At 36.8% G+C, this 10,316-nt stretch overlaps 1 protein-coding gene across 1 annotated transcript; it reads right to left on the bottom strand.

Annotated features, from left to right (window-relative positions):
- Positions 1-9,151: 9,151 nt before the first annotated feature.
- On the bottom strand, positions 9,152-10,209 carry LOC131574532 (uncharacterized). The gene is made up of 2 exons (XM_058829013.1): positions 10,138-10,209; positions 9,152-10,077 (listed from the first exon to the last, which is right to left on the bottom strand). Exons 1-2 carry the CDS (start codon positions 10,157-10,159, stop codon positions 9,152-9,154), a joined length of 948 nt encoding a protein of 315 aa, XP_058684996.1. The 5' UTR covers positions 10,160-10,209.
- Between the last annotated feature and the right edge of the window lie 107 nt (positions 10,210-10,316).

Here is a 10,316-nt window from a genome sequence, read left to right as displayed (position 1 = left end):
CCTCTGTCCCCACCCCTGTCCCCTCCCCTGTCACCGCCCCCGGGGGCCGAGCCCGGCACGGCCCCGCCCGGAGCTGCCGGGGAGTCCTGGAGGTTCCGGGATGGGCCCGGAGCGGTGCCGGGGAGGGTGTGCTGTGATCCCTGTCCCTGACCCTGTCCCTATCCCTGTCCCTGACCCTGTCACTGTCCCAATCCCTGTCCCTATGCCTATCCCTGTCCCTATCCCTGTCCCATCCCTGTCCCTGACCCTGTCCCTATCACTGTCCCTATCCCTGTCCCTAACCCTATCCCTGTCCCTGCCCCTGTCCCTGTCCTTATACCCTATCACTGTCCCTATCCCTGTCCCTGACATTGTCCCCATCCCTGTCCCTGTCCCCTGTCCCTGTCGCTGTCCCTGTGGTTCATGTGAGGACATCTCACCCCGGGTTTCCCCGGCTGCACTGGCCACGGCACCAGCCCCAGTGGCACTGGGCACACCTGGTGACACTGTTACTAATAATAACAGTAGTGTGGCAGTAATAATAATAATAATAATAATAATAATAATAATAATAATAATAATAATAATAATAATAATAATAATAATAATAATAAGGCAACAATATGGTATTATTAATAACAACAATAATAATAGCATTAATATTGTTATAAGTGCATATTATATTATTGGCTTTTCACAAATATTAAAGTGAATGTTACATGCATAAGGTTAGAAAACTTTGTTGTGTTAATACAGTTCCTTCTATTTCTGTTATTGATGAAACTTAGAAATAGTGGTATAATACATATATATGTTAGGCTATAACATGATATTAAAGCACAAACTACTTTTTGTTTACATAACCCAGAGACTGAAAAGATGGTCAGAGACCCCCCCTGAATTCTTAAGATTATCTTGTCCTCCAAGACCTCCAAGAGAAGGATTTATTGCACCCTTATCAGAGGATATAAAACCCAGTGGTGCCAAGAAAATTGATTTATTGGGAAGGGGGCAAGGTGAAAACTGAACAAAGAAACATCTAAAACTTAAGAAGAATGTTTGAATATGTGTAAGAATTTATGGATGTGTAGTAGGGTTCTGTTTTTAAGGGACAATCCTTTGTTAGTAAAGTGAATGCAGAGACACTTGGCTGTATCTGTATATTTTACTTTATTTTTATCTCCTAATTGTTTCTATTACACTTTTAAATTCTATATTTAAAAAATACAAACCTCATTTTTCACAGAAACATCTCCATGAAACAGCAAAACAGCGCTCAGAGCACTCAGAGACTGGAGGGGCACCTTAATTAGTGAGATTTGATTGATGAAGGAGCTCAAAATTAAAGAATTTTTGTGCCTTTGGCAGAGGGAGTTTCCTCCTCCCCTCTGCTTTGGAACAGAAATCCCAGAATGGGTCGTGTTCGTTTGCCCTTTGCCAAAACTCAGGCAGGGTTTTGGTTTCAGGGGAAACTCAGGCAGGGTTTTGGTTTCTGATTTATCTGGAGATTCCTGGTGAGCCAAAGCCTGAAAAATCCCTGTCCTGGAGTCCTCCCTGCCAGGAGAGAGGTGAGAGTGGGAAAAGGGGAATGGAAAATGGGATTCCCACCATTGGTGGTGAGGAATGATTCATTAAATGTTGAGGAGAATGGAGAATAAAGTGATTAATGAAGGTGGAGGGAAGAGAGAGCTGGATTTAATGTGACATCCAATTAAAACAAAATAATATCAATAACCCAGGAGATCTGCAGAACCTGAATTGTCAGGGATAATTCAGTGTATTGGCTTTATTTGAGCCCAGGGAGAGGGAAACAAGCTCAATGCCAAATCAGTGAGGGATAAACGATCCTGTGATTTTCCTGCAGCTGAATTTCTGGCACAGAATCTTGAAAAAAAAAATAAATTTGAATCTACAAAAAGATAAGGAAGGTGCTCAAAAAGAAACACACAGAGAGAGGGGAAATGAATCCATTGCCAGAGCCAGGGGCAGCTGCACATCAGGCAGAAATCAGGATGTGAACAATTCTGGGATAACAGTGGGAGAGAAATCAGCCCCTGCCTTGTGCTCCTCAATGGTCCCTCTGTTGGTGTAAAGAGCCACAGGTAACTCAGAAAACTGAAACAAGGAAGGGAAATAAGAAGGATTCAAATTACACTTTGAAATCCTAAAACAAATCCCAGACCTATTATACCAAAATCCCTTCAAACTCTGACCTCATCCCTTGCCACTCCTGGTTTTTGCTGCTTGGATTTTTAATTCTTCCAGGAACAGAAGCAGAAATGAGTTCTTTGATAGAGGCATGACATGAAAAATAAAAAAACTCTTGCAGAAACCCCAGATTGGTGTGGTCAGCCACAAAAGCTCCCAGTGCAAACTCTGCTGTGCTGGCTCTGCTGATGTTTTGGGATGCTCTGGAGCCTCATGTGCCAGCTGGAGAAAATTGGAGTAGATGGAAAATTATTTAAATGTGTGAAGAGGTGTCTCCAATTCAGACATTCTGCTCCCAATTTCCAGTCCTGCCCTGCCCTCTGGCACTGGGAGCCATTCCCTGGGTCCTGGAATTCCTTGGGATGTGCAGCACCTGAAGCTGCAGGCACAGAGGGTGAAGGGAATTGTGCCAGCCTGGGAAGAGGTTGGAGTTTTTATGGAGGATTTTTAAGGTCCCTTCCAGTCTGGGATTCTGGGATTTTGTGAGGCTGGGGTGCCACATTTTGTGCCTGTGAAAAGGAGAGGTCACAAAGAGTTCAGGAAGGAAAAAAGCAGATTTTCCCTGGCTGGGTGGTGTTGGAGGTGGCTGAGCTGGAGCAGGATTTGGGCTCTCCTGGAGCCCTCGGGCCATTGTGTGTGTGCATTTCACGGCTCTGAGGCTCAGAGCCAAAAAACAAAACAAAAAAAGGGCTCAGTGATTCACTTACAGTAAATCTGTGATGAAATCCAGTCTGCTGGAGAGAGAGGAAGTGCAGTCAGGCAGGGCCTGAGCAGAGCAAACACAGATCTGCATTTGTGGAGAGACAAACACCCCGAAATCTGCCAGGAATGAACTTGTCTGAGCAGCTCTTCTGAGAAAAAGCTTCTCTTGGTGAATAAATTCATCCTGAATTCTGGGAGGCTGGGAGGGGTAAACAGCTGGAGGGACAAAAAGGTCACAGGGGCAAGGAAAGTCAAATAGAGACATTTGGGGAGAATCCTGGAATCCCAGAGAGGTTTGGGATTGTCCCAGCCCTGCCATGGCAGGGACACCTCCCACTGTCCCAGCTGCTCCCAATGTCCAGCCTGGCCTTGGGCACTGCCAGGGATCCAGGGGCAGCCCCAGCTGCTCTGGCAATTCCATCCCAGCCCCTGCCCACCCTGCCAGGGAACAATTCCTGCCCAAGATCCCAAGATCCAGCCCTGCCCTCTGCCACTGGCAGCCATTCCCTGGCTCCTGGCAATTCCTGCAGCCCTTGGCCCCAGTCCCTCTCCAGCTCTCCTGGAGCCCCTTCAGGCCCTGCAAGGGGCTCTGAGCTCTCCCTGGAGCTTCTCCTCTCCAGCTGAGCACCCCCAGCTCTCCCAGCCTGGCTCCAGAGGGCTCCAGCCCTGGAGCAGCTCCGCGGTTCCTCTGGATGAGGATCCCCCCTGGATCAGTTTTTGGTTGGGGTTTTCCAGGATGTGCAGGAAATGAGAAGATGAATGTGAGGGACACACCCTAAAGCAGCTCCGGTGCTGGGACAGCGGCTCTGGGGACAAAACTCACCCCAGGTGACCCCAGAGCTGACCCCAAAGGCCACCCCAGAGCCCTCGGGGACCCTCCTGGGGACCCTGCAGAAGGCGGGGAGTGATTCCAGCTCCCAGGGAAAGGGCACAGCAGGAGCTGGGGAAGCTTCCAGGAGCTCCCCAAGGGCTTCGGGAAAAACCCCAAGAGCCAAAAAGGGGAATTTTGGTGGAAAGAGAGGAAAGAATTCGCTGTGAGTCAGGGAAGGAGCTCGGCAGAAGGGAGAGGAGGTGAACGCTCCTGCTCTGGGAAACGAGTCCAGATGGAGGGAGGGAGGCAGGCAGGGAAAAAAAGAGATTTTCCAGAGGAAAGAAGAGATTTTCTAGGGGAAGGAAAAGATTTTATAGGGGGAGAGGAGATTTTCTAGGAAAAAGAAGAGATTTTCCAGGAGAAGAAAGAGATTTTCCAGGGGAAGAGGAGATTTTATAGGGGCAGGAAGAGATTTTTCCAGGAAAAAGAAGAGATTTTCTAGGGGAAGGAAAAGATTTTCCAGGAAAAAGAAGAGATTTTCCAGAGGAAAGAAGAGATTTTCTAGGGAAGGAAAAGATTTTCCACGAAAAATAAGAACTTTTCCAGGGGAAGAGGAGATTTTTCTAGGGAAAATAAGAGATTTTCCAGGAGAAGAAAGAGATTTTCCAGAGGAAAGAAAAGATTTTCTAGGGGAAGGAAAGGATTTTCCAGGAATAAAAATAAGAGATTTTCCAGGGGAAGAGGAGATTTTCCAGGAGAAAGAAGAGATTTTCTAGGGGAAGAAAGAGATTTTCCAGGAAAAATAAGAGACTTTCGAGGGGAAGAGGAGATTTTCCAGGAGAAATAAGAGATTTTCTGGGGAAAATAAGAGATTTTTCAGGGGAAGGAAGAGATTTTCCAAGGAAAGAGGAGATTTTCCAGAAGAAGAAAGAGATTTTCCAGGAATAAAAATAAGAGATTTTCCAGGAGAAGAAAGAGATTTTCCAGGAAAAATAAGATATTTTCTAGGGGAAGAAAAAGATTTTCCAGGAAAAAGAAGAGATTTTCCAGGGGAAGGAAAGGATTTTCCAGGAGAAGAAAGAGATTTTCTAGGGAAAATAGATTTTCCAGGAGAAATAAGAGATTTTCCAGGAGAAATAAGAGATTTTCTAGGGGAAGGAAAAGATTTTCCAGGGAAAAGAAGAGATTTTTTAGGGAAGAGATTTTTCCAGGGAAAAGAAAAGATTTTTCCAGAGGAAATAAAAGATTTTTCCAGGGAAAATAAAAGATTTTTCCAGAAGAAATAAGAGTTTTTCCAAAGGAAAATGGGGATTGCCTCTCACCAGGTCAGCAGATGGAGCTCAAAGCCTCAGGTACCAACAGAGGAACCAGGAACCGTTCCCAGAAAATCCCTGGGTGGAAATGAATCCATCAGTGAGGAAAAGGGAAATAAAACTCCTAAAAAAGCCCAGCAGAGCTGGACTGGCTCCTCTGAGCTGAGAAAATGCTCCAGGGAAAAGGAATCTCCAAGGGCTGGAATTGCTGCTAACAATGGAATTTCTGGGATTTCACCCCAAAACTCCAGGGAAGAGAAAAACAAGAACAATAAAATAATTGTTAAAATACAATACTAATTTTTAAAATTCAATACTAATTTTTAAAATTCAATACTAATTTTTAAAATTCAATACTAATTTTTAAAATTCAATACTAATTTTTAAAATACAATACTAATTTTTAAAATACAATACTGATTTTTAAAAGACATTTTCCAAATGTCTCAGTGAAAAATTCATGATCCAGCCCAAGAATTTTTGGTTCTCTGCCACATTTATCACATCATGTGATGATTTTATGGAGGTTTAATAGGAAATTACAGGAATTTTGCACTTTGGGATGGGAATGAACAGCCCCAGGCTCTGCCCCTCTGTGAAATGAGAATTTCCTGATATTCCAGTTGATTTCTGGACAAAGGAAAGAAGAGAAAAGGAAAAAATAAAAAGGAAAAAATAAAAGAATCCAACAGCTGCTCTCCAGCCATTTCCAGACCTTTTGAATCCTGTTCCAAAATCAAAACACAAATTTTCCAGAATTGTTTTTTCCAAGGAGCCAAATTTACTGATTTGTCCTGGCTGCCCACGATGTCCTGAGGGGTTTTAATGTTTTAATTAAAAAATGTTCATTAAATTTAATGTTAATTATGGTCCAGTGACAGCTTTAAGGGCTGAGTGAGGTTTTTTTTAATGGGAAAACAAGAGAGAACTTATCACCTTGATGGAGTTAGAGGCACGGGAAATATTCCTTTATATCTGTATATATTTAGAATTCATATTTTAAAATATTTTTATAGTAATTTATAATTATTATTCTATATTTATAATTATAAATTATATTATATTATAAATAATAAATATAAATAAGGATATAATATAAATAATACTATAAATAATATTATTTATAGCTATAATTATAATTATTTTATATTAATTTTATATTATTATTTAATATTTTTATATTATACTATCTATAATATAAAATATTATATAATTATATATATTTCTATATTATATAATTTATAATACTGTAACTAAATTGTAATTTAGAATTTATATTTATATATATTTTATATTTATATCATATTATATATATTGTAAAATAATAGATATTATAATGATATATATTTCTATATTACATAATTTATAATATTGTAACTAAATTGTAATTTAGAATTTATATTTATATATTTTATATTTATGTTATTATATTATTTAATAATATTATATATTATAATTATATATATCGATATATTGTACAATTTATAATTTGTAATGTTGCAACTAAATTGTAATTCAGAATTTATATTTATATATATTTTATATTTACATAATATATTCTATATTTTAAAATAATATATTACATATTATAATTATATATGTTTATATATTATATCATTTATAATATTGTAACAAAATTGTAATTTAGAATTTATATTTATATATTTTATATTTATATTATATTAGGTATATTATAAAATAATATATAATTCTATATATTTATATATTATATAATTTATAATTTGTAATATTGTAACAATTGCAATTTAGAATTTATAATTATATATATTTTATATTTATATTATATATGTATTTTATAAAATAATATATTATTATATATTATAATAATATTTATATATTATATAATTTATAATTTGTAATATTGTAACTAAATTTGCATTTATAATTTATATTTATATATATTTTATATTTATATTATATATTATCATAACCTAATATTATATATTATAATTGTATATTTTATATATATTTATATTACAATAACATACTATATATTATAAGAACATAATATATATTAAAATTATATCTATTTATATATATTTTATAGAATTTATAATACTGTAACTAAGTTGTAATTAATTATTGTAACCCTCAGATCATTTTTATATTTTGGATTTAATGAACTTGTGGAATGTTTTATCTGAACGATGACACTGGAAAGCAGCAGGAAAATAAACACTGAAGGAAAGAACACGAGGAGGAATTTCCCACTATAAAAATTTCCCATTATAAAAATAAAAATAAACAAAAATAAAAACCAAAAAAGAAATAAAAATCAAAATAAACAAAAATAAAAACCAAAAATAATAATAAAAATAATAATAATAAAAAATCAAAATAAATATAAAAATAAAAAATAAAAACCAATTAAGAACTAAAATAAAAATAAAAATAAACAAAAATAAAAACCAAAAAAGAAATAAAAATAAACAAAAATAAAAATAAAAAATAATTCAAAATAAAAATAAAAATAAAAACAATTAAAAACTAAAATAAAAATAAACAAAAATACAAAAGAAAAAGAAAAAGAAAAAGAAAAAGAAAAAGAAAAAGAAAAAGAAAAAGAAAAAGATAAAAATAAAACAAAAAATAATTCAGAACTAAAATAAAATTAAAAAAACAAAAATAAAACCCAAAAATATAAAGAAATAAAAATAAAAAATAAAAAATATAAAGAAATAAAAATAAAAAATAAAAAATATAAAGAAATAAAAATAAAAAATAATAATGAAAATAATTAAAAACTAAAATAAAAATAAAAGCCATTTCAATTGCAGCTGCAGGATGGTGTGGATGTGAAGGAGACAAGTGGAACTCCTGGGAATGTTGGAATCTGGAGAATCCTCATGGACACGCAGGGGATGGAATGGGAAAGCAGGGATGGGAATTGGTTCCCAAGAACTGGCACGAGTTATTCAGGATATCAGATCCTGAGAAATATTAAATTGTTTTCACTGTGTTCTTGTGAAATCCCAGCTGCCAAACACCCAGCATGGCCAAAGTCAATTTTATCCTTTATTATAACTATTATAAATATCAATTTATAGTAATAAATTGAAATTTATTACAAATGTATAATAATAAAATGATAATAAATCCACTGCTCCCAGGGCACTGAGAGGATTCCATCAACAGCACCCAGAGATGGATCCCTGAGGCTGGGGAAGAGCAGCAAACTCATCTCCTTGGGAATATCTGGACCAAGGAAAAGGAAACCACCTATTAATAATAGCAATTATACAATTACTCTTAATAATATAATAAAATGCATATAAAAACAATAAAAATCATTATTATTATTATTATTATTATTATTATTATTATTATTATTATTATTATTATTATTATTATTATTATTATTATTATTATCCTGCCTCTTTCAGGAACAGTCACTGACTGTTCCTGAAAAACTGGCAGTGAAATCCTTCCCATGAATTAACATTTCATGGTAAATTAATTAATAATAATAAATTAATTATTAATAATTATTTAATTAATAGGTAATTAATGGACAATTATTTTGTCTATTAATTCAACTTCTATATAAATATTATATTATATTATATTATATTATATTATATTATATTATATTATATTATATTATATTATATTAGTTATATTTAATATATTAAATTACATCTTAATTATACACTATATATTAATTATAAAATATAATAAATGTAATATAATAAATATAATATAATACAATATAATATAATACAATATAATACAATACTATACAATACAATATAATATAATATAATAATTGTAAAGTACATATTAATTTAATATGCATTAAATATATGTTGTATTTATTTATTATATTAATATATGTAATATACTGTATTATGCTATTAGTATATTTATATATTGTTTTATATACTATTAAAATATTTTTTATATTATATTTACTAATTATCTATTTAATATTAATAATATTTTAGATTAATTCTATTCCATTATATCCCTCCCTTTGGGTTTTTCAGGAAGGACAGCTCCTCATGGGAACTTCCATGTCCCTACACCAAAACCACACAGAAGCAAGAAAGGGATAAGAAGCAAATGTGTAAAATTTATTATGTTCTTCAATGAAAACAGGGATAGGGAATTTACAAAATTAGGTAATATCTTCAAAAATTAAAAAAAAGGATTTATAAACACCAAGAGTTCCTGGTTCGAACAAACAGCAGCAGCCCTTGGGATGCTCAAACCCAGCTGAGCCCAAAACAGTTTCTTCATAAAAAAATAAGGTACTTAAAGGAAAATGCCTCTGGAAGCCGGTGGAGCCAGCATGGAAACCATGGAATATGGCAAGGGCAGTGTGCTGCAGCACATCCTGATCATTTATCCACAGAAAAACCTCCTGGCAAAGCACAACTGAGCTGGGAAAGCTGTGAGTGCCGAGCCCAGCCTCTGCTGAAGGCAATTCCCAAATCCCAGCTGATTCCAGAACCAGTCTGGAGAGAGCCCAAAGCTCATCCCAATCCATCCCTGCCACGGCCACGAGGAATCCCTGAGGAACCCTTGAGGATCCCCTGAGGAATCCCTGAGGAACCCCTGAGGATCTCCTGAGGGATCCCTGAGAATCTCCTGAGGAATCCTTGAGAATCTCCTGAGGATCTCCTGAGGGATCCCTGAGGAATCCTGTGAGGAATCCCTGAGGATCCCCTGAGGAATCCCTGAGGATCTCCTGAGGATTCCCAGCCTCCTCACTGCTGCTCCTGTGGCTGCCCTGGCTCTGCTGATCCCAGCCCTGCCCAGGGGCTGGAAGTTCCAGAGGATTGTGTCCATGGATTGCCTTTGGCTGTGTAAACACTGTGGGCTCACAGGGAATTCTGTGCTGGAGAGGGCAGGATCTGCTCAGCTCAGCAGCTTCAAGTGCCCAGAGCTGCTCCTGCTGCAGCCCTGGCTGGGGTGGGGACAGCGGGGTGAGGAGATCCCTCAGCAAGGACAGCCCTGGGAACCCAAACCCAGCCATCCCAAAACTCACAGAGCCCCCCCAGCCATCCCAAAACTCACAGAGCCTCCCCAGCCATCCCAAAACTCACAGAGCCCCCCCAGCCATCCCAAAACTCACAGAATCCCCCCCAGCCATCCCAAAACTCACAGAATCCCCCCCAGCCATCCCAAAACTCACACAGTCCCAGAGGGATCCCAAAACTCACAGAGTTCCCCCTCATGATCCCAAAGCTCAGAATCCTCCTCAGGATCCCAAAGATCACAGAGTTCCCCCCAGGATCCCAAAGATCACAGAATCCTCCTCAGGATTCCAAAGCTCAGAA

This window comes from Poecile atricapillus, chromosome 1, assembly GCF_030490865.1.
Source record: "Poecile atricapillus isolate bPoeAtr1 chromosome 1, bPoeAtr1.hap1, whole genome shotgun sequence".
In the NCBI taxonomy this organism is placed as follows: domain Eukaryota; kingdom Metazoa; phylum Chordata; class Aves; order Passeriformes; family Paridae; genus Poecile; species Poecile atricapillus.
The sequence above is the reverse complement of the archived record's forward strand: the minus strand, read 5'-3'. Positions and strand labels throughout refer to the sequence as shown.